Source organism: Dasypus novemcinctus, chromosome 26, assembly GCF_030445035.2.
Source record: "Dasypus novemcinctus isolate mDasNov1 chromosome 26, mDasNov1.1.hap2, whole genome shotgun sequence".
NCBI lineage: Eukaryota > Metazoa > Chordata > Mammalia > Cingulata > Dasypodidae > Dasypus > Dasypus novemcinctus.
The window spans coordinates 42,383,734-42,408,522 of record NC_080698.1 but is presented as its reverse complement, the minus strand read 5'-3'; the positions used below and the strand labels follow the sequence as shown (position 1 = coordinate 42,408,522).

Here is a 24,789-nt window from a genome sequence, read left to right as displayed (position 1 = left end):
TGAATTCACACCACATTCAGTGTCCGTTTTCCACATGGTATACAGGAAGTCTTTACATTTCAACAACAGACTTGTGATGTTAGTGTGGCAATAGAAAGAGCAATGGCTGTTCCCAGCAGCTAAGGCGTTCACGCCATGGCTCTTCACCATGTTTAAAGAGAGACAGTGAATGTGTCAGTTAACCAACCTGGGTGTCTGCTTTTTTTTTTTTTTTTTTTTTTTTAAAGAGATAACTATCTCAGAGGTTTATAATAAGGATCAAATGTGATTTGTGAAAGTGTTCCATAAACAGGAAAGCATTATGTAAACATGCAAAAGTATTATAAATTAATGTCATTTGCCCAAGGTCACAAATCTAGTTATAGAGTCAGCACTGCAATCCAGAAACTGACTCTAGTTTCAGTGGTCATCTCCCAAGCAAAGTCATTTCCTTTCTTTCTTTGGGATACAATTTTAGAAATACAGATTTCACTTTTACAAAGTAAGCCACGTGAAAGTTGCCCAAGCTGCTCACAAATTTAGGTGTCAGTCTGGTTCTTTCCTTCGGCTCTGAATGACATTACTGAAACAGGCCACATTATATAATCTTCAACTGGGATTGAATTACCAATTACCCTTCCTAGACTCAGCTCATAGTTGTTCTTGGATGATACAGTGTAACAAAGCTGTACTCCCGCCAGCAGAGCAAACCACACCCATTTCTTATGAAATCCCTAGGAGCAGCCAGCAGCATACTGAACCATTCTTTCAAAGTCATCCTGGGGCCACAGGTGAAGCGATCTCTGGGTACCCACTGTGACCATGAGAAAGCAGTGCTTGCCAACTTGAGGTAATGAGGTTGGGTCCTGGGTATCTTGGGGCTGCTGTATAGAGGAAACTGGACGTCAGAGAGGAACAGAGAAGTGGGGGGTCACCTGTCTGTGCTGGACAAAGATAGGGCTGATCCATTTGAGGTTCCTAATAAAGGACAATCTCTTTCTTCTCCTCAATTCAGCATCCAAGCTAGATCATGCATGGCATTTTGCTTAGGCAATTTCCCCTGCATTTTCAATACCTAAGAAATATACCAGAAGTTTCCTAGTAGTTAATGCATGGGATTTTAGCGACTTTTTATTGGTTTTCCTCTATTATACTTTTCTGATTCCATTTGTTTTCAACTTTGATCTTTTATTACTTTTATACAATAATAGTTGTTTGTTTTAATCCTGCTTAAACAGTATTCCAAAGTTCTTCACTATTGTTTAAGGGAAGGATACTGGCATTTATCTTGGAATGCCTACACACACACACACCCCTAACAACAGCTTTATCATCTGATGGGGTTATATATTGGAAAGCACCTCTTGACTGAAATGGTTTTACTCAAGGTCAGCCTTACCTAGGTTGGCACTCAGAGAGAAGTGATGGGAAGAGGTCATGTTTATCACTATCTTTGTGACTTAATAAAGAGTTGAAAGTTGTCACCACTGTTACTGACAGTAGCAGCAAGGTGCCACACATATTGATCTCGGGATAAAGGGAGAAAGAGACTCTCTGCCGTATAAATGCAGTTGTTCCAAATGCCTTCATCTTTTTGCAGTTCTGTCTCTTTAACCTGCCCCTTGCATGTACAAGCTTGTTCATCTGGGTTGCCCCTTCTCTTGACCACGTCCTTTGGTCCCACTCCTCCCTCAGTCGTTTGTGAAATCTTATTACCACTTTGACAGTTCCTTCTTGGAATTTTAGACCTAACAATGGCATAAGACCCTTAACTTCGTTTTCTCATTTTACATGTGATAAAAGATAAAGTAGGGAAGCATCTATAAGATCTTGTAGTAGGAAATGGTTTCATAAACTTAACACGCAAAGCATGAACAATGAAAGAGAAAGTATATAAATAAGACTTCCTCAAAATTAAAAACTTGGGAGTGAGTGTAGTTAAGTGGTTGAGTGCTTGCTTCCCATGTATGAGGTCCTGGGTTAAATTCCAGGTCCCTCCTAAAAAAAAGAAAAAGAAAAATTAAAAACTTTGTGCTTCAAAGGAATTTGTCAAGAGAGTGAAAAGGCAGTTTACTCAACGGGAGACAATACTTGGGAAATACCTAATATTCAGCAATATATATATATAAAGAAATATACATCTTAAAGATAAAATGACAAATGACCCATTTAAAAAATGGGCAAGAGATTTGAGTAGACACTTTTCTAAAGAGGAAATACGAGTGGCTAAAAAGCACATGAAAAGATGCTCAACATTACTAGCTACCAGGGAAATGCAAATCAAAACTACAGTGAGATAACGTCTTACATCTATCAGGCTGCTATTTAAAAAAAACAAAACTACAAGTGTTGGAGAGGATGTGGAGGCATAGAAACACTCATTGCTGGTGGGAATGTAGAATGGTACAGTCACTGTGGATAACAGTCTGGCAATCCCACTACTAGGAATATAGCCAACAGGGACATGAACAGATACATGAATGCCAATGTTCACCATGACATTATTCAAAATTGTCAAAATTTGGAAGCAACCCAAGTGTTCATCAATGGATGAATGGACAGACAAAATGGTATATACATTTGATGGAGTATTACTCAGCTATAAGAAGGAATGAAAAGGATTGACACATGCAACAACATGGATGAAATTCAAAAATTTTTTGTTGTGTGTCCTTTAGTGACTACTAAAAGACAGATATTGCATGGTTTCACTAACATGAATAAGAATATTGAGCAGATCCACAGAGGTAGAGTCTGGAAGATGGGTTACCAGGAGATAGAAAGGGAGTAGAGGGAAGCAGATGTGGCTCAACTGATAGAGCGTCTGCCTACCATATGGAGAGTCCACAGTTCAAACCCAGGGCCTCCTGACCCGTGTAGTGATCTGGCCCATGCACAGTGCTGATGCACGCAATGAATGCCATGCCATGCAGGGGTGAAGGGAGCCCCACGTGCAAGGAGTGCGCCCTGCAAGGAGAGCCACCCTGCACAAGAAAAGCACAGACTGCCTAGGAGTGGCGCCGCACACACAAAGATCTGATGCAGAAAGATGATGCGACAAAAAGAGACACAGAAGAACACACAGTGAATAGACTCAGAGAGCAGACAACTGGGGGGAGGGGAGGAAGGGGAGAGAAATAAATAAAAATAAATCTTTTGGAAAAAAAAAAGGGAGTAGAGAGTGGTGACCTGATGCTCAAACTGGGCAGAAATCTGTGATGAGGTGGGTGAGGAGGATTGGCAGTGATGTTGGTGATGCAATGTTGTGTGAGGATGGGGGGTTGGATTGGGGTATCCATAGAAACAGTTGAACTCTAGGGAGAGAGAGGACTGTGATTGAGGATATAACTGTGGGAGTGTTCTTTGGGCAACTATGGCAGGGGAGGGTCACTGGTACTGGGTATAGTGATGGGCAGATATGTGGGGAAGGGTGCACCTGGAGCATGCCTCTACAGAATATGAATATGTTCATGTGGTCATAGGGTGTTACCTCCCTGGGTGGGGACCTACACAATAACCAACAACATACTGAATTCCCATGCTGGGGAGTACTGCTACATTCTCTCATAGAGTGGCAAGAATTTCTAGAGTATATAGGCAGTGCCTAATAAAAGAAAACAGACCAGTATGCCAAGCCCTCAATATTAATGCTTGCACTTATGAACCTTATTCTTGTAAAATTGAAACTTAACCTAATAATATCTATTGCCTAAGAGTTACCTCCTAAAAACCTGTTACTCAAATGTGTTCTCTAAGTCAAAGTCAGCATATAAATTCACTATATGCCTGGGACATGACTCCCAGGAATGAGCCTCCCTGGCACAGAGGGATTATTACAAAGTGCCAATGAATGATGCATTTGGAAAAAGATCTTGACCGAAAGGGGGAAACATTAAATACAAAAGAGTTTTTATGACTAAAAGATTTCAAAGTGAGTTGGGGCAAGCGGACTTGGTTCAATGGATAGAGCATCCGCCTACCACGTGGAAGGTCCGCAGTTCAAACCCAGGACCTCCTTGACCCGTGTGGAGCTGGCCCACATGCAGTGCTGATGCACGCAAGGAGTGCCATGCCACGCAGGGGTGTCCCCCGCGTAAGGGAGCCCCACGCACAAGGAGTGCGCCCCGTAAGGAGAGCCGCCCAGTGCAAAAGAAAAGTCCAGCCTGCCCAGGAGTGGCACCGCACACACTGAGAACTGATATAGCAAGATAACGCAACAAAAAGAGACACAGATTCCTGTGCTGCTGACAAGAATAGAAGCGGACAAAGAAGAACACACAGTAAATGGACACAGAGAGCAGACAACTGGGGGGAGGGGAGGGGAGAGAAATAAATAAATCTTAAAAAAACAAAACAAAACAAAATGAATTGGGAGATCAGTCCAGAGGTTACACTTACATACACCTCAGGCAGATCTCACTAACTGCCACAGTAAACAGAACCTCAAAAGGGTGCTCCCAAGGGCTCTAGAGACATCCAGATACTACAGGCAAGGCACCCAACTCCATGAAATCTGTACCCCAAGGCCTTACCTTGGAATAGACAATAATCTATTTCCCCAGTGTAACAGAGTTAGACTCATTTGTAATTTCCCTACATGTTCTTCTACCACTTTTATTTGAACCTAAATTAGCACTATGCCCATTAAATATATGACCCAGAGACTTAAATCTTTGGTCTGTTCATAAGCTAGATGAGCCCTCAATCTCAGCCAAGTTGCAGCCAACACTGACTCTCCAGTTCATCAGACTCACCCAGAAGAACAAAATGATGATGATGGACAACACCCATCCCAAAAAGCAAAGAGTATCTACAACTGCAATCAAAATAGTTCCTTCTATCTGCCCCATGAGATCTAAACCCCTCTCAGTCAAAAGCAGAGTGTACATCACCATTCCCAAATCAAGACTGAGGAATGAGTAAACATAAGGGAGGAATGCAACCAAGAACCAAAGTAGACTTATTATTCCAGTAATAGAAGAACTTGTAACATTGATATATAGATAGTAGTTACCAGACGTTCTGAGGGAAGGGGGGGGGGGGTGGAAGAATAATTGGAAAATGGGGCATTTTTAGGGCATTATTGGCATTGTCCTGCATGATTTTGCAATGACAGATACAGGCCATTATACATTTTGTAAAAACCTATAAAATTGTACGGTGCAAAGTGTAAACCATAATGTAAACTATAGACCATGGTTAGTAGCAATGCTTCAATATTTGTTCCTCAATTGTAATAAATGTACCACACTAATACAAGATGTTATTAATAGAGGAAAAAATGTGAGAAGGGCAATGGGTGGGGTATATGAGAATCCCCTACATTTTCGATGTAACATTTTTATAATCTAAAACTTTTTAAAAAATAAAGTTAAAAAAGGCCTGAAGGTGAAAGATAAAAAGCAGGTTCTTGCACAAGTATACAGCAATTGCTTGAAATACAAGTGATTATACCTAAACACCAGTGTGTTTTCATTCTCACATTCCCTAGACACATGTTGGTAGACTTCATTTGAAAGAGAAAGGTTCTAAAGAATTCTGAATATGTGTCCCTAATAAAGACAGTCAAATTCAGAACATTTTCCAAGTGAGACTTTTTAGAAAGGTCAGGTGGTTCTATGCCTCTCAGCAGCATATGGTGCTACAGTCTAGCTCTATCAGATTCAGTCAGTACTTGGAGGAAATGAGAAGTAAAGGACTTAAGGTGAAGGAATTACAAGCGTGGTTAGGGTGTTTGAAATTGAAGGGGATGAGGAAGGCAGCTCAGTGGGGTTTGCAGTGGGAGGAGGAGGAGGAAGGTAGCTTAAGATCTGGAGGAGATAAAAATGCATTTTAGAACTCATCAAATATGCTGAGATGTGGGAAATGTGTGTGTGTGCAAATAATTTATATACCTAGATCAGCATGTACAAACAAGTGCATAAATTCATACCTACATCCTTGGACTAACCATTGGGGAGGATATCATGGGTGCTGAAACCAACCTTTGGTTGACTGATTTAACAATTGCTATGTACAACCCTAATATTCTGCAGCAACTCACAGGCCATTCTCTTGTATATACCTGATTCCCTTTGCATGGAAGTCCTTGAAGGCAGATTGTGGCTCCGTTTAATTCACTATCACCAACCCTCGCACACCCTCCATGGAGGCTACAATGTGGGAAACTCAGAAGAGAGAGCTAGGAGGTCAATGCAGTACTGGGGTCCAAACGCCAAGCAAGTACTGCATCAGGAAAAAGGAGCCGCCTGTGAAGTGCACAGTAGGCTGAAGCGTGACTTCATACCCTCTAGACTAGAGGGCAGAATGTGTTATAAGCCTGGGTGGGGAAACAAGCTCAGCAACTGCTCTGTACAGCTGCCACTGACAGCGCCAGGGGAGAGGGTGGGGCAGGAGCTTGCCGGGCTGGCTGGGAGTCGATGACGCTGACGCACTGCTTCCAGCCACCCAGAAGCAAGTGCCAAATCCTTTTTCCCTTCTCCCATGCTCTGGTATTCTTGAAGTCTGCCAAAGAGAGTCGTATTTAGAGGGCAGCACAGGTGGTGTCCTTACCCATGGCTAAGGGCTTTCAGTGGAAGGTGACATTTTAACCAGCGATGGTTAGGCAGGAAGGCTGTTAACACAGCACCATGGAGGCTGAACTGCTGGCCCAGGGATCTGTCAAGGCCCTCCCTTCCTCCAAGCATTCTCCCTGGAATTCCCGAATAAAATGTGAACCTATCTGCACAGCAGCAGAGGGTTTCTTCTTTACTGCATCGACAGCCACCACCCTCCTTGACTGACCCTTAGCGAATTACAAAGTGAAAACTTGAGGGAAACATTAGGGTGAGTTAAGTTCACACCCTGCTGAATTCACTCTCCCTCTTTTGAATGCTAAGTCTTGTCTCTCAGGGACTCCCAGTTTCTAATTTCCTTGACCTGAGACCCCTCATGATAGATGTATGAATTTTTATGTTCACTTCCCAACTTCTGCTGCCACTCTTGCCACCCCTTCCCCCCAGCCCGGCCTCACCTTTAACTGACCCACAAGTAAACTCCGTTTCCATTTCTGTCCCGAGAGTTCTTCCTCTAGCCCCCTCCCTTTGTTCTTTGTACCACCTCTGGCAGAAAGCTGCTGTCCCAACTTTGTTAAAGCATCTATCTGCAGATTTTAGGCACCTGGCTCTCTCTTGGGTCAAGAAAGGTGCAAGACTTCACATTGTTTTCTGATTGTGCTTGCTTCCAGGGTCTTATCAAACATAGGCAAACACAAGACTGCGGCCATACACCCTGTTGCTTCTGAATCTTCTCTCAGCGCTTCCTTGTAGTAGATGTGCTAATAGTGCTAATTCATTAATAGACCTTCTTTGCTTAGAAACTTGACCTAGGAGATGTTTTCAGGCAAAAAGAGTCTCTTTTTGGATGCAAATTACCGGGGGCTTCAGCAAGACATTTTTTTCAGGGATGCAGGTTCCTGGACTTTAGCCACCTGTGCTGAAATGCTCTCATAATTATATTACTTTTGACTTGGAAAACTGCCCCTTTGCTTTTATACCCCTGTAGACTAGTTTCTGAAGAGGTCAAGTGACATATGATGGAATACTGTCTGTAAGAGAGGAAGAAAGAGATGTTTCAACAAGCAGAGAAGCGTCTACCCCAGCTGAAAGAAAAAATGCATGCTGGGCTTAAAGGAAGAGGAATGAGACCCTCTCCTGCTTACTTTTCAGGGAGTTATACCCACTCAGACGAGACACCGCACGTGGAGGCTCAGGCCTGGGTGCCGTTCTGGTGCATCCTCTTCTTTTACTTAGAGACCCGCTTTCTAGCCCAAAAGACATCATTCTGATTCAAGCTTAGGTGCCGGTGATGATTTTAACAAGTCGAAGGTGTATTTCAAATACGCCATTTACAGGAGCTGCTCTCCGACTTTCCTGGACTCCTGTCATTTTGGCTGAGACTGCTGCACGTGACGTGGTGCCTGAGTAATACAGCTGGCGGGAGCAGCTCTGAGAATTAAAACCCCCTGAACAGACGGAGCTCTCACCTTGTCGACCTCTGCATTAGCCAGGCAACACTACACCTAGGAGATCCTCTTTCCCACACTTCTTCCTACCCCCCGGGGGCCTCTTTTGAAGGCTGCTAATTCAGAGTCTCCTGGGGAGGTGGGGGGTAGGGTGAAGGGGGGTCGGGGAAGATAAGCCAGTCCATTAGGAAATCCAGATGCATCCAGACAACACGTGGCTGCAGGTTCGTAACTCTGAGGGCTGTGCGATGCAGAGATGTAACCACAACTGCAGGCGCATGTATGTCAAGACAGGGCCTGGGCTCTGGTTCAGCAGATCTGGACTTGAATAAGCTCTAGCACTCCCCAGCTGTGCGACCCCAGAAAAGCTGCTTAACCTTTCTGAGCTTTAGGTTGCCCACATGTAAATGTAGTAGTGCCACCTACCATGCTGCTATGAGGACTTAAGGAGATCATGCATGTAAAGCATGTATTTTAGTACAAACTGATTAAACATTACCTAGAATTAGAGTCATTAGCTAATTTGCCTTTGCTGCAGCAAAGCACAACACGGCACACAATGCCACTTCTGCAACAGCTTTTGGTGAGTTCCCTGTCACTGAGTGGTCTTGGGGGAGGTAGTTGTCCCTCACTATTTCACCAGATACTTTAGTAGTCAATTTACATACTATATGAAGAAGAGAAGTGGTGAGAGCACCCCAGGATATCAGGGCATTTTGAAATGTGTATCTGGTTACCATGTCTTTAATTACAAATGACTAAAGAACACCTCTGAAAATACAAGACTTAAGTTAACCAGGTAATATTTCAAACTACAGAAGTGAAGTCTATATTTAATTAGCAAAATAGTTCCCTTTAATTTAAATGATTATTTGTATTTCTTTACCAACCTTCATTCTTAATACCTCTTGAGTTTCTAAGTCTCAAGAAACTTTAGTCTGCTTATCAAATCAAGGATTGTCTTTTCTCCTCTACTTGACTGTAGTTGAAAACTGGCCTGCTGAGTCTTTGCTAGGAATTGTGTATTTGACCTTTTACGTGTAACATGCCTATTGTGCAGTATTTAAATTCCTTTAGGTGAAGATACTCATATATAATTTGTCACTTAACTCAGGTTAAATACATCCTATAGCACCTGGCTTGCCAAATCATTATCTATAGATTAGCACACATTCTTATTTCAGTTGGCACTGGAGCAAGGCCAAATAATGCTAAAAGAAATAAAAAAGAATATGTGGCACATAGATTATTTTGAAAATGTAAATGTAGTTCAAGTTCAATGAAGTTTTGCTTATTGTTTTAAAGGCTATCACCAGTATCATGCATGATAACACCACAATTGAAGTTCCTATGGGGAAGGAAACTTGGGGGTTTTCTATCACCATGAACTGCCAGTGGCTATGGGAGGTCATCCACTCTGCAGTCACATTTATTTGAAAGTACTGCGCTGCTGGGGATCCGAATCAAGGATTTTGAGACTGCAAATCTTTAGGGCAAAAGTAGGGCTGTCAGTTCCAGCAAAGGAGGTTTAACTTCACCACAGCTGTGCTGGCTATAGCACCACCTTCAATCCCGTACTCCAAGTCGGGGTTCCAACCTACAGCAAGCCAAATATAATCCCATTCTAGAATCTAAGCTTTGTCTTTAATAAAGAGAACAAGGGCCACGTCCCAAATCAACTAGGGCCCTAATTCTGAGCAGTGGAAGTAAGCGGAGGAGACCCCTAACTACACAGCTAGAAGTCAAAACAATCTATGACTGATTCACCTAAGAATGGTAAGGGCAAACTTGCCCTGCCTCAAAATTTATGGAAATTTAAAGAGGTAAAGCTCAAGCGGGAAGAAGAAATTGGAGTTTTTCATGGGAGGAAGTTCTTGGAATCAGGATGCCCATTCAGATTTTTCTGAGCAACAACATGTCAAAAGCCAAGACTTCTCCCACGGCCTTGGAAATGTAGGAAACATTCCTGTCAGCTCTGTCAGGGCCATAGCCCTCTGCTTCCTGCTGACTGGGCTCCCCTTCTGACATCCACTCACTCACTCACCCCAATCCTCCCTTGGTCAGCACCAACCACCCACTGGTTCTGCCAGGTGCTGCCACATACATTTATCTCCTGCTACCACCCACACATTTATAAGGTGGAAACTGACCCTGATTTATAGACAGGACACTCATCAGAGAAGTCCTGTGACTTGCCCAGGGCTACACAGCTGGGAAAGAGCAGAGCTGAAATTCAAACCTTGGAATCTTCTGCCTCCAAATCCAATTCTTGGGTGGTGATGACTTCATGGCAAGCATTGGCCTGGCTCCACTTTGCCAGGGATATTCCCATCTCCGATGAAAGGAGAACAAAGATGCCCAGAAGGGAATATGATCTATTATGTTTAAAATTAATTTGTGGATAAGCATCTGGTTGCTAGGTTCTCATTGTGAGACAGAAATTCTTCATTCCTTTTTTTCCCTCCAGGGATGAGAAGAAATCTTTCCATTTATAGAGAGAAGAGGTCCTGGCACCTTCTTTGTAGGCCATTCCCAGGAAGGAATTAGAGAAGGTGATGCAGCTGAATGAGTAAGGCTGATTTGTGCTTTCATATGGCAAGAAGCCAGCGAAGGGGGCAGTCGGCCTCCTGGAGAGGGGTCCAGGCAGAGATGGTAAACACTTGGATGTGCCACCCATCTCATGCCTTTTTGTCAAGGCCATTCGACTATGTCATTCAACAGCTAGGGCTCCATAGAGACCCTGTCAATACAGTACAGATTGTACTAACAATTGTTGGGTTTTTGACATGAAAATCTATTTGCCATCCCTGATGCTGCTATCTGCAAGGGGCTTTGAAGCCTTTCTCCCGTCTGAGGGACCAACTCTGAGGCCTCTTCCACCGGTTCTGTTGGGTTATCTTTGGTGGTCCCTACTTGAAATTATTTAGAAGCCTCTAGACTCTTAATCAATGGGCCACAGGGGGCTGGCTGTAGGATTAAATGTTCCCAGCCTTCTGCCATAAACTATTTTCAGGCAAGAGGTGGTTATCCTGAGGAACACAAGCTCCCAAAGTGCCTGCCTAGAGGATTTCTTTTGGAAAATGAGGTACGCAGAAGAGCAGGTAAGCCCATCTGCCTACTTTTCACTCCATCCTTGACACTGCTCATTAGCTGTCCCCTTGCTCCTCAGTGCTGGGGTAAGTGCAGGCTCCTGGGATCAGTTTATCAAAGAGATCACCTGAATTTTCCTTTCAGCAGTGGTGGCAGCCTCCACAGGCTGTGGCTAAGTCCACAAGGTGAGCATGTAGCTGACTCCACACAGGATGGGTTGGCACAGAGTTCCAGCCCCCTACCAGGTAAGTCAGCCAAGCCCCTACAGCTCTTAACTAGCTATGGCTGATGCACTCTCCCGGGAGTCCCCAGCAGGGATTCGTGTGGCTTGAAGGCCACCACCTACGAGAAAGACACCAGGGAAAGCAGCATGGGCAGGAAGGCACTGCCTTTCAGCTGGTGGACCTAATACTTTCCTGAACCATCACTTAGTCCACAAACATCTGGTTCCTTAGCAACTCTGACATTCAGAGTTAAGAATTCATCAACGCTACAGGTTTTACGCTTTTTGACATGAAGTCTTATACAATCAAAGAGTGTGTGGTTAGAGAGAAAGCACAAGGAACACTAGGCTTTCAAAGCAGTGCCAGTGCAGTGGGCTTTGATCAAGCTGGTTGGCAGGCAGCCCTCATCATATGCCTGCTCACAAGGCTTCTTCAAGTCTTCAGTATCAAGGCAGATGCCCCAAAGTGTGCCGGATCTTTCCATGACTGTAAAGTAAGGCAATTAACAGAAAACTGGTCTTTGGCAGATTTAAAGACATGGCAGGCATATTCAAACACCCTTACAGAAAAGAAAAAAGTGAGGAGAGAAGAGGAATTTATGACAAGGGTGAAAACCATGGGTCATCTCTTTTATACACGAAAACATTTAATTAGATGAAGTTCATCATATGTGTATGCAGACAGGTTCATCTCGGCAGGAATGCTGATAAACTATGGGTTAATTTGGTATTATCAATAACTGGAGGAAAAGACAGGGTTTGGGGACCTCTAAGGAACCATTAGGGCATCTCTGACATTTCAGTTAGTGTCCTAATGAAAATCTGCACTGGCAAACACTGGAGTCCCTAATACCTTTAAAAACAGGCATCTGCTCCCACCTTGCCCAGTACTGCCAGCACCTTCCCAGTTCTCAACCAACACTGTGATTGTGGAGTGCAGGATTTGACCTGGCTCGGCCTCTAATGAGCCGCTATCAGGCGAGTTACTTAACTCCAAGGCTGGCTTTCATCTGCAAAGGCGACACACCATAGTTCTCATTCTAGAACTTGTGTCTACCTCCTTCCCCCCACCCTTTGTGTTATTTTTTCCCCTTCCCTCTGCTAATTAAAAGTCATCTCTGTTCTAAAGCCTTGTCCATTTCTCTGCACTCCCAAAGTTCTCTTAATGGGTCCCCTCTTAGAGTAAATTTAATGGTCCTATATACTAACAGACGTGAATTAACTGTACAAACCATGGAGGGCTAAATACATATAAAGAACTAGGAGTATTTCTCCACAGCACTCATATACGCAGTTTGTATGACAGTGTCACCAATCAGGCCCTGCGTTGTCTCCTCTGTTAGGCTCTTACTATTTGAAGCGTGATTCATGGCCGGCAGCACTGACGTCCCCTGGAAGCTTTTGCAAGTGCAGAATCCCAAGTCCTGCCTGACTACTGAATCAGGATCTGCATTTTAACAAGATCTCCAAGTGATTTCTGTGAACATTAATTTTGAGAAGCATGGAAGTGGACTTAAAGGACCTCAAGGGTACAGAGGGCACAGGACCTGCAGAAAGCCCTCTAGAACTTAGCAGAGGCCTCTACACCTTTGCGATGTGTGTGCAAAATATTACCACGTGACTGCTGGCCTGCCAACAATAAAACTGGAAGCCTTTCTGCATCTAAGCTCTGGTTTTATATGAGAGGACTGGACTTGGAGTTTCTCTACATGAAAAGCTTGAAAATTACATCTAAATAAACACAGAAGAGCTGGCTTAGGATAACTCATGATTGGGCAGAATGCTCAAGTCCTTGGTAACGGAAAGGGTAATTGGTGAATTGGGTAATCTTTCTCATAGCTAATGGCCTCCTTCTCCTCAGAGTAAATTAGTTAAATCACAGAGACTCTCTAGATTTCATAGTTCATGCCTCCTCATTTACCGTACACCGCATGAACGTTTTAATGAAGTTCGGCAACCACAGGTACGAGAGACCAGCTGGCTGTGGGGCTCTCATAGCACACGTTTGGAGCTCCCAACAGTCCCGCCTGAGAAGAGCTATCTAAAAACCTGCAGCAGCTTTCTCTCTTTCTGGCACATGGCAGGCCATGCTTCCCATCAGCAAGAAGATTAATTTGGGACTCAAATTCCACTCTCATATGATACCTTCCTGATGGTTAGCAAAGTGTGTTCCAGAAAGGCTAGGCTGAGGCCAAAAACAAACACGATGAACGATAATGAATGATTTTTTAAAAAGTTGCCTCTAGAGACCAAGTCTTCTTTAAATAAATCCACAATCCAGAAGAGGGGCAGATTAGTGCAGAGATGGAAGTCAGGCTGTGGAGATGGATCTAAGTTAAAACCCTTGTCCCAGTTAGGTGACCTTGTGCTAATCTCTGTGAGCCTCAGAGTCTCCACTTTTAAAACGGGATGATGTACGTACATGACGCCACTCTTAGAGTGCCTTGTCCATGGTAGGGGCTCAGTAAACACCAGGTATTAGTTTTATGCTGTATACTTCCCCACTGGTGTCCAGTACCATGTTCTGAGCTAAGGAGCCAGGCCAAGCAGGCCCCAAGTTCAGTCTCTCTCCAGGAGACCTTCCCACTCACCTTGATCATTTCTGCCACGTAACTCTCGGGCCCCGTGTATTCTGTGGAGTCCTTCACTTTCACCAGGACAATGAAGCACAGATAGTGCCACATATTGTGTTCTTCCTTGATGTGCTCTTCAAAAGTGACAGTCTTGTTGTCAAACTTGTCTCTTTCCAAGCCTAAAAAGAGAGAGGAAACCCCCAGTTCCAACCAAGTAGCCTTGGCAAAAAAAAACCTACAACAGAATTGTCAGCACAGAGGCGGGTGCTACGTCAGTTCTGCCTAAAGAGTTGGATTCTCTTGGCCTTATACATTCATTCACTTTTATATTATACTATAGCAGGAACACAGAAGCTTGGAGTCAGGCCAATTTGGGTTTGAATCCCACCTTTGCCACTTACTTACCAGTTGCTATTCAATCTCCATGAGCCTCGGTGGCCTTGTCAGTGATGAATGGGAAGGCTACCATCTAGTTAGGGAGTGGTTAGGGGTTACACGAGGATGTGTGTGAGGTGCTCATGCATAATAGGCATCCAGGGAAGCTGAGGTCCCTTTCCCCGTGTAAGTGCCAAGATGCAGACATTTTAAAAGGTTTTGAGGAGACAGAATAAGGACAAAAAGAACTTTAGACAAATACTGAACTCTAAGTTGCTAGGTTTATATCTTGCAGACGTCTGCATGAGCAATTCTGAAATGAGTTTCTGTGTATTCTAGGACTGAACAAATAAATTGTGGATAATGGGAGACACATTGCTGTCAAAGAAGGGATTTTCAAATACGGAAAGGGAGAAAAATTGATTAAACCCTATGGTGTTCAACTGGAATTTGGGGCATCGGTATAAACCCATGTATTTGGGTTTTTTTTCATGTATATAAAAAGAGATAGATATGGAAATAGATACATGTACACACACATGTCCCTTAGAACTGTCACTTAATAAGCCCTGGGAGTGGTGGCACACCAACAGGAATGAAAATACAACCCAGAGGTTGGCATTTAAATACCATTGTCCACTGACCTGAACCAACTGGAGAAATAGCTGATTCCAGGGTTTGGGCAGGGAAAGTACAAGATGAGTCTGGAACATCTTATGTTATGCCAAACAAGTTAAGTAACATGCAAACATAAACACATACATGAAGAAAAAAAAGTTCTTTTTTTAAAAAATGGTGGGTGGGTGAGAGTGCCCACCATGAGGAAGAAAAAGTTCTTTTCACTACTGAGAAAGCCAATTTTAACAGATTGGGAAGAAAAATGAAATGAGAAAATTATCATTTGGCAACCAACATAACAGATTAGGCAAGAATCATCGAGGAATAACAGGATATTTACATAGTCTCAAGGTATATCCCCATAAGATAGTAATTAATTTCAAAGAGAAAAACAGTAACTTTATAGTAGAGAGACCTGGTAATTACCACCTAATCAAGTGATCAAAGTAAATATCACAAATAAGATGAACTGGTATAGGTGCCTCCTGATAGGATGCACTGAGGTGAACACAACATTTTGTTGATATTCCTATAGAAAAGGAATAGCCTCAATCCTACCGTGAAGATACATCAGACAACCCCAAATCATGGGACAGTGAACTGACCTATATTCTTCCAAAAATGTCAAGGGGAGACTAAAGGGTGAGACTTGAATAAGATTTATAGATTGGACAATGTATTGTATCATTGTAATTTCTCAATTTTGACAGCTGTTCTGTGGATATGTAAGAGAATATTCTTGCTTTTAGGAAATAAATGCTGAAACAGTTAGGGGCCAAGAGGCATCATGCCAGTTACTTATTCTTAAACTGCACAGAAAAATAATATGAATGGATGTGTGAGTGAATGTATATGTATATAAAAGGATAAAGGAAATGTGGTAAAGTATTACCATTTGGGGAATCTGAGTGAAGGGTAGACAGCAATTCTTTGTACTATTCTTAAGACTTTTATAACTGAAATTATGTTAAAACAAAAAGTTTTAATGGGGAAAAAGCAAAGAATTTAAGCTGTTAAATGGAAATGCTTATTTTTTGAGTAAACATACTAGTAGGAAATTTATGTATTTTGTAACTAGACTATGAATAATCCCAAAATGTTAACTCAGGTCCCGGATTCCTACATGATTAATTTATCTGTATATTTTCCTATAATCCCCCCTACGTTGAAAACAATGCTTTGGTAACCTATGCACCTCATTTATGTAGCAGTTTACAACTTATCAATGCCTACATGCTAGAAATGTCACATAAACTATCTTTCTTAATCCCCACAATAACTTGGAGAAGTACATCTTTTTATACGCATTTGACAGATGAGGAAGAAGGTTCCGAGAATTGGCAAACCAAGCTTACGTGACTACTAAGCGGCAAAAGCTTAATCAGAACCCAGGTCTGACGCCCAAGCCCAGCTAAGAACTCTTTTGCCACAGACTCTCAGAGGAATATTTTTTTTCACTTAGAGCCTCATACTATCTGCAGTGAAGACATCTCAAAGGCCGGAGTTGAATGAAAGATCTCCATTCTAGTTCACTTAGAATGGAACCGAAGGAATACAAGGCAGCCTGACACAAAAAAGATCCTGAAATACATTCATTTTAAATAATGTGCAATCACATTTCTGCATCCTGAAACTTCATTCCTTAACATAAACTGGAAACTTCCATTCAGAATCCAATAGTACTCCAGATACTCCCAGCATAATAGGCACAAAGGAGAGGCTTCCTCAATGCCAAGGACAGAGATACCCAAGAACCCCGCCAGTGCCCCCCTCCCACTGAAACCCAGGCACACTCCCCGTCACGTCGCTCCCTCCATACCTCAGCCTCTGCATGCCCACTGGGCTCCTGCTTTCTTGCTGAAGCCGGGCAGCAACACTCACCACAGATAAAGCATGTAGTCTTCAAGATCTCTTCCTTCTTCTGCTTTTCACTCCTCAGGTCTGCAAAAGTGTCAATGATGACCCCAAAAATCAGATTAAGAACGATGATGATGACCATGAAGAAGAACAAGAGGTCATAGATGACTCTAGCAGCAAAGAGGGGTTCCTGAAAAAGAGAGGTGTTGGGATCATCAAGGTCATTTCACTCGCCTAAGGTGTGTGGAGCTTGCTGGTGTGAGCATGCGCTGCAGTCAAGACAACTCAACACTCGAGGCATGCTCAGACCCGCCAGTGGTCATCGTTCTACTTGGGCCATCAGTCTACTTCAGTCAAACTGGGTGCAAAACTTTAACAACCCCCCCCCCCATGGTTTCTCTTCTTATCCTGTTTCTAAATTGTGAATTCTCCAAGTGTTGGGTGATGCTTGCAGGGAAGGAGCTTCCTGGAAGCCAAGATGTTTTGAAAAAGTATTGGGGTTGGCTAGATCCAACCCTGAAGGAAACCACCATTGAACTCTACTGAATGGAAAAATAAAGCCTGCCCTCTGCACACAGCTGATCTCATTGCACGGCTGGAACATGATGCACCGAGATGAAAGAAGCCTGAGATACCGAGTTCAGCACATCTACTCATTACTACTCCCCGCGCTTCCTCTGCTTCTTCAGTTTACACTTAATCCCGCTGCTCTGTGCTCTCACCCACCCACCACCCACCCACCCTCTCTACTCTTCCTTCCCCTCAGGATTACTTTACCTCTTTGGAAGGCTTCCTGAGCACATCCCCAACTCCGCCCCCGCTTCTCAGCCCGTGACTCAGTACAGTGACAATGCACATCAGCAGAGTCTCACATGTGTGCTCTTTATCTTGTTCCAATTCTTCTGCCAGGACCAGCTCTGTTAACACAGCAGATTTGAAATGTGAGGGAAAATAGGGGCCATGATTTTGATATTACGTTTTCTGAATGCCATCTCACATGGCTGACAGGAACAAAAAATAAGATGAAGGAATTAAGAGTCAATTACTGGGAAGCAGACTTAGCTCAACGGATAGAGCATCTGCCTACACATGGGAGCTCCACGGTTCAAACCCAGGGCCTCCTTGACCCGTGTGGAGCTGGCCCACAGGCAGTGCTGATGTATGCAAGGAGTGCCGTGCCACGCAGGGGTGTCCCCTGCATAGGGGTGCCCCACGCACAAGGAGCGTGCCCCATAAGGAGAGCTGCCTAGCGTGAAAGTTCAGCCTGCCTGGGAGTGGCACGGCTCACACAGAGAGCTGACACAGCAAAATGACACAACAAAAAGACACACAGATTCCCCATGCCGCTGACAAGAATACAAGTGGACACAGAAGAACACACAGCGAAGGACACAGAGAGCAGACAACGGGGGGAAGGGGAGAGAAATAAATAAAAATAAATCTTTTAAAAAAAAGTCAATTACTTTTCTTTCAAAAAGTTACAGCCATCTGGGGCAATTCAATAACCCCTGCTAATTTCCTGAGCCATTCAGTATTGTCCTTGCCACTGCTAAATGTAAACTAGTCCCTATCCTTTTCAGATTTTACACTCTAGTCCCAGCTCTGAATAGCTGTTTCACCTCTGACAAGTTGTCTAGCCACTCCGAGTTCCAGGCATCTCATCTCTCCAATGAGAGTACTCCACCAGACCCGAGTTCCTCAATGAGGTTGTTATGAAGGTTAAATCCAGCAGTTTTCCAGGAGGGCCCCTGCATAAATCACTTTATACTGGAGGTTGTTCATTCTTACTGGCTTAATGGCTGGAGAATCATGTCTGGCTGCCTACCCTGTTCCTTTCTCCAGCTGCAGGTGAGAATTATTTTCCTAAAACACAGGTGTCACTCCCCTTTCAGCAATTCCCAGTCACCCTGTGGAAGAAGTTTAACCTCCTTAGCCTGCCATACAAGACCCTGCATCATTTGGCCCTTTGTTCACTTCTCTGGCTTCTTTTCTTGCTACATTTCCTCCCCATATTCCTTTCACTAGCACAACTGAATCACTTGTGTTTCCCCTCGAAATTCAATATATCTTTGAGACTTTGCACATGCAATTCCCTTGACCTGGAATGTCCACCTCTCTATTTCCCAAGATCCTTTTGTTTTAGTTTATATCTCACCTCCTTGGAATGCCTTCCCTCAGTATTAGGCTGGGTATCTATCTGCTGCCTTCCATCTTTACTCTCTCTGTTAATCTCCTGCTCACCTGCCTATCTTCCCCATTACATTTTCGTAGCTTAGAGTATAACATGGTGCCCAATAGCCAGTTGGCACTCAGTAAATACTGGTTCAATCAATCAAGCAGATAGTTTCTTCCCAGGTAGACTTGATTTCCATCCATCTTCCTCCTCTCTCCTGACTTTTCCTCTTTGCTATGGCCTTACTTCTGAGCAGTGAATTTGCTTTAATCTGCTTCCAACATCATCTCCATCATCTAAGCCTCTGGAGGACTCTGACTTGAAGGTGGGGCTTATGGTTACAAGGTCCTACCTTCTTTAGGTGCAGGAGAGGAACAGTTCTCCCCACTCTCCACCCTACACACATCAGAGTAGAAGAACTCGCTTGCCAAACTCTCACCAGCTTCTGGGGGACAGAAGGAAAGTTTATGATGAAAAATCTGGCAGCATATGGTTAAAATGTTTGAAATCACCAATTCACGGCTGATTAAACAATTCTTTACATAAATAACACCCTACAATCCTGCATATAAACTCAAAGCAGAGATGCAATTTACACTTTCATTTGGTGATCTGGATGGGAAAAAAGCCAAAAATGTCCATTTCTGTAGGCTTACTAGAAATATCACACTTAAATAGCACCTCTCCGACTTCAAAGACAAACAACTGAAACTCTTAGACATACTACTGAATATATAGACTCCAGCAAGATTTATACCAAGTCTGCATGAGAATCCTCAGCGGGCTTTAATAGAATTCTAAGATATAGACCAGTTTAGTTCAGAATTCTGAAATGGTTGGCAGAAAATCCCATTTGGTGTTAACTGAGTTACATGCCAAGAATATAGCATTTGGGAGTCAGAAAACAAAGGCTGCCTCGCTCAGTCACAACGCCTTGGACTGGAGTGCCTGGCTACCTAATGAAAAACCAGGACTATTTCATGAAGTAGTGCCAGCTATTTCAATTGAGGAAAAAGAGCACTTGGGTATCACTCTAGTATGTGACAATTTTTTGTCATTCTCAAAATTGGAAACTCCTTCTGTTCTTGCTATATGTAAAAATAATACAAGCTCTGTAAAACTTGCACACAATAAAAAAGATATACCATATCTGCAGAGTACTTCTCCCTATGGGTATACCATAATCTGGTGAAACAACCCCTTACTGCTAGAAATTTAGATTACTTCTGATTACACACTGCAGTGAACATTCTTCCATATACATCTGTTTTTACATGCATGGTCAGCAGGTTTTCCTCCTAAGGATAAATTCCTACAAATAGATTTACTAAGTAAAAGTGTTATATATGTATATATCTGTGTGTGTGTGTGTGTGTCACACTGCTTTGTGAAAAAGTGGTACTATTATAAAACATGACTTCAGTGAATAAATTAGATGTAAGATCTGAACACTCAACCTTAGTGTTTACTATACCACATTGCCTTTTGAAAACTAAGCCCTGTGTTCAAAATTCCTTCTCTGGGTGGTAGAAAGATACAACAGGAAGATATCTCTGTTGAAGTCCCTATTTTCATTAGTTCAGTTGAAATCAGGAAATACTATTTTAACATTAAGTAAGATCAGAAGATCGCAAACCCACCTGGGACAGCTGTTTCATTGGGCAACTTATCTACTTCCAAGATAAAATCATCTTTGAAGAAAAGGTAGCCCACTATGGAGAACAGGTAAACCAGGATCAAAGCCAGAACTGCTGTCAAGATGATGGACCGTCCATTGCGGGTAACACTTTTAATGACATTAAGCAAAGTCTCTTCTCTGTACACTAAATCAAAAAGCTATAAAAGCAAACAAAAAAGAGAGGACAATTTTAAGAAGCTTTTATGTTAGGTTTACACCAAGATCATATAATGAAAACTTGATTTACAGAGCATTCACCCACTTGGGTACTCAAAAGTATTATTTTTCTGTTACTTTAACTCTTGACCTTTTGCCTGTCTTAACAGTGAAAACAGAGATGGTAAAATAAGGAAAAATAAACATAGATGAGGAAGACAGGAAACCATAGCAACCTTAAGTAATGCAAAGCACTTCAGAGGTCTTGGAAATGCAGAAGTACAGGGTTGTTCCAATAAGTTTCAGAGAGGAAGGGAAAGGAAAGTGATGAGAGTCCTGGCATACATTCATTTAGGAAATGTTTACTGGTTTGATATTAAAGGGTCAGGCACTCTGGACACAGCAATGTACAAGGCTCTTGTCCATGTCCTCCTGGAGCTCACAGTCTAGTGGGGAAGGCAGACATACAAGAAGCCATTGCAAGAAGCAAGGACACTGGAGTTAGGTATGGATTCAAATCATGGCTCAACTACTCACTGCAGCTATGATCTTGGGATAGGTACTTTCTCCTGTTCCTCTGAGCCTCAGTTTCCCCATTGGTATACTGGAGAACATAGAGTAATTGTAAAGAAAAAATAGAAAACGTATGTACACTATTTAATATATAGTCATACTTATGTGCTGAGTAAATGCATAATAAAAGGTAATTATTAATTTCCAGAAGAGATTGGGCCCAGGTGACATAAGTGGTCAGGATACTGGTGGTGGTAACACATCATTAAATCCAAACTCATACTCTCTTCCCCTAGTGGGAGGAAAAAACCCTGCAGTTCATAACATGTCTAAACCTAAGCTTGCTCTCTGCCAAGTTAGCTTCACAGGAAATGGAAGATCCCTATAGGTAAGTACAGATATGGGAAGACTAATGGCTGGTTTTCCAAAAACTACAATCTCAGATATCTGGCCGGGGGAATGATGGGGAATGATGGGAGAAGGGCTCAATGGGCTTGGACTTGGAGGCTGGTTTTAAATATGGCTCCTGAGCTGACATCTAATCTTCTCCAGAAGGTTCTACCTTTATTACTGCTTTGGTATATAGGCCCGAGATGGTGAAGTGAGTCAGGGAACATGGGTCTGAATTGTGACTTTGTAAATTTGCTGCAAGATGTTGATCAAGCCATGTAACCTCTCTGGACTTCAGTTTCCTCATCTGTAAAATAATAATCAGTCCACACTGAATTAGCTGATTTCTGAGTCCCTTCCAATTTATAATTTTACATTTTATATTTATATTTATATTTATATTTATATTTATATTTATATTTATATTTGAGTTCATTTTCTGGTCAGTCAGCTTTTCTGCCTCCTTAACACCATCTGTGTCCTGAGACTGGTTCTGTGAAGGGCACTGGGTAAAGCAGTAGTCTTAAAAGGAAGCAAGGAAGAGGCGTTTAGTCAATGTAAGAGTACAAAAGGCTAGGTGTTGCTGTTAATATTGGTTAAAATATTTTCTAACAGCTCAGTATGCAGCAGTGAGTAAGAGCAACTGCAGACAACAAACAAATGACACCTGTTTTCTAGGGTTAAGAACCTTAGTGATTATACAATCCCCTCAATCACTGAAATGACAAGTGATTTTTCTTTTCACTCACCTATATTTCCTGACTTTAAAACAACAAAACATGTACCACTTAGAAAATTATACATCTTCAATGGAGAAAAGTTTGAGAACACAGAAAAAGAGACACAAAAAAACAAATATCATTAAAATTACCTCACTATTTATGGACATTTACTCAACAGGTTTGATTTCCTTCTAGCCTTTTAAAAATACAATATAGTTATTTACATGGAAATATCATACCATTGTACCAGCCTATAGCCAGCCTCTTTCAACCAGCAGCCATGTACATTCATATGTCAAAAAGGATCACCTAATATTCTATTGTATGGAAAGACCACAATTTACTTAACTAATACCTTTTCTTTCTTTAGTCAAGATGTTTTCAATTATATGTCATTATAAATAATGTTGTGATGAAAACCTCTGCATATATCTCTATAAAAACTCATGTAGTTACTTCTTTTTGGTGAATTTCTAAGAAATAGAATTGTTGGGTCAAATATTAGAATAGAAACATATCACCCAACTGCCTTCCAGCAAAGTGGTAGCAATGTACACCAGTGGTAGAGAATGGGACCCATTTGACCCCACTCCCACTAGTACTGGGATGATCATTATGTTGAAGTTTTGCTAATGTCACAGGTAAAATATGGTTTCATGTTATTGTTTTAATGAGCATGTCTTTGTTTAGCAGGAAAGATGAACATTTTCCCGAATGTTTACAGACCCTCTGGATTTCTACTTTTGTTAATGGACTGCTTATGAACTCTGCACATTTTTATTGCGAGGTGTTAACATTTTCCTATGGACACACTTTGGTGTTGGCTTGAGACTAGGCTCGGCAGGTCTTCAGATGCCAGCACTTTTCATAGGCTGCCCGATTTGCACCTTCTCTGTCTGGCCTGGAGCTTTTATAACATAGTGAGACATGGGTTTTCTCTGCTGGAGGATTCTCACATTTCACAGCAAGCCCAGTTCCTTTCAGGTCCCAGGATGTCCTTTTTTGTGGAATTACTTGACTGTTTCGGTATTTTGTCTGTAGTTCTCAACCACAGATGTGTTCTTTCTGGTTTTAGACCAAAAAGAACACATCACTTGAGGTCACAGACATGTCGAAGTCCAGACAACTTAGGAAAACTCCAAATACGCATGAGTGGTGTCTAGCCACAATCTAGTTTGATCCTTTTAAGTGTTTCTAAGAGGAGTGAACTGAGGTCAGATAAGAGCATCAGAAGCTATGAGTTACTTGATCTTTCCATGATCAATTACAGATTTGAAAACATGAATGCAAACTGCAATGTGCAATGCCAATTTCACAGAAGCAAGTATTTTCCCCACATGCTCAAATGAAAGGCTGTACGGTGCCATGCTTAAGTACTTGGGCTGAGGATCAACAGAATTGAGTTAGGTCACTATCGTGTTTCTGCCACTCACTCATTCATTCACTCACTCACCTTGTGACCTTGGACAGGTTACTCAACCTCACCAGGCCTCAGTCTCATCATCTGTAAACTGGAGCTACCATGTACCTCAAAGTTGGTTGTGAGTAAGTATATAGAAAGAACACATGGTGAACACTCAGTAAATGGTGAGTCTAGACTGTGAGGTCTGTGAGGACACATCTGTTTATTTCCCCATCACATACTCTGCATCCAACACTGGCATCAGCTAGTATTAAATGTGATGAAAAGGAGAGGACTCAAGTAGAAAATAAAGTGAACTCAGGCAGACTGTAGGAAAAGTCAAGCTCTCTACACCAGGCTGAGGTGGCACTATCCAGACTGGACTCTCTTGCCACTTGGGAGAGTCCTCTCAGTAGGAACAAAGAGAGACCACCAACTGAACTCCCCTTCCCTGCTGAGGGAGGACAGGACTTTGTTAGATTGGCAGACTTTCCCTCCCTGTGTTCCAACTTACAACTGGAATCCCATCCAATGCTATTATTAAGGGGCGGGGGGGGGGGGGGGGGGGTGAGTGAAGCTCAAAAATACAATACAGGGCTCTAAAAATCAGAATACAGAGGGACCAAAATAGGCTTCATAATAACCACTACAAGTATATCCTAAAACCTCAAGGTACAGCCAGACTTATTTTAAAATGAGGGAGAATAATCCATTCCCCTTAGCTGGCCAACATCCATCACTAATGGAATGAGCTAAAACCAATGATCAGAATGGTGCATTCTTCTTGATGTTTTTGATGGGAGAGGGAATATGGGAGGAAAAGGACAATAATAATAGCTAGCACTCACTAAACACTTACTGTGTGGCAGAGCTACTCTAAGGCCTTTACATGCATGATCGCGTATAATCCCTACAACAACCCTGTGAGGGGAATAATGTCCCCCTCATTTTGTAGATGAGGAATTTGAGGTACAGAAGCAGTTAAGTAACCAGGACAGAGACCCCATGGATCTCTGAGAAGAACCTCCTAGAAAAAAT

General features: G+C 42.5%; 1 protein-coding gene and 3 long non-coding RNA genes across 4 annotated transcripts in view; 3 read left to right on the top strand and 1 right to left on the bottom strand.

The window, feature by feature from the left end:
* Positions 1–24,789, bottom strand: part of ITPR1 (inositol 1,4,5-trisphosphate receptor type 1) — a 347,955-nt gene that overhangs the window by 16,036 nt on the left and 307,130 nt on the right. Inside the window, exons 56-60 of the mRNA XM_058288936.2 lie at positions 20,531–20,726; positions 19,243–19,335; positions 17,495–17,634; positions 16,742–16,907; positions 13,886–14,046 (exon numbers count right to left, since the gene is read on the bottom strand). Of these exons, the coding sequence (XP_058144919.1) occupies positions 13,886–14,046; positions 16,742–16,907; positions 17,495–17,634; positions 19,243–19,335; positions 20,531–20,726 (756 nt within the window). The remainder of the gene's footprint in view (positions 1–13,885; positions 14,047–16,741; positions 16,908–17,494; positions 17,635–19,242; positions 19,336–20,530; positions 20,727–24,789) is intronic.
* The window catches only part of LOC131276195 (uncharacterized), a 73,214-nt gene that overhangs the window by 40,360 nt on the left and 8,065 nt on the right, over positions 1–24,789 (top strand). The gene's annotated exons all lie outside the window — the stretch shown is intronic.
* LOC139437653 (uncharacterized) lies at positions 764–11,037 on the top strand. The gene is made up of 3 exons (XR_011647554.1): positions 764–829; positions 10,449–10,533; positions 10,995–11,037. It is a non-coding gene; the product is annotated as an uncharacterized lncRNA (long non-coding RNA).
* LOC131276197 (uncharacterized) lies at positions 11,219–15,631 on the top strand. The gene is made up of 2 exons (XR_009183712.2): positions 11,219–11,316; positions 12,638–15,631. It is a non-coding gene; the product is annotated as an uncharacterized lncRNA (long non-coding RNA).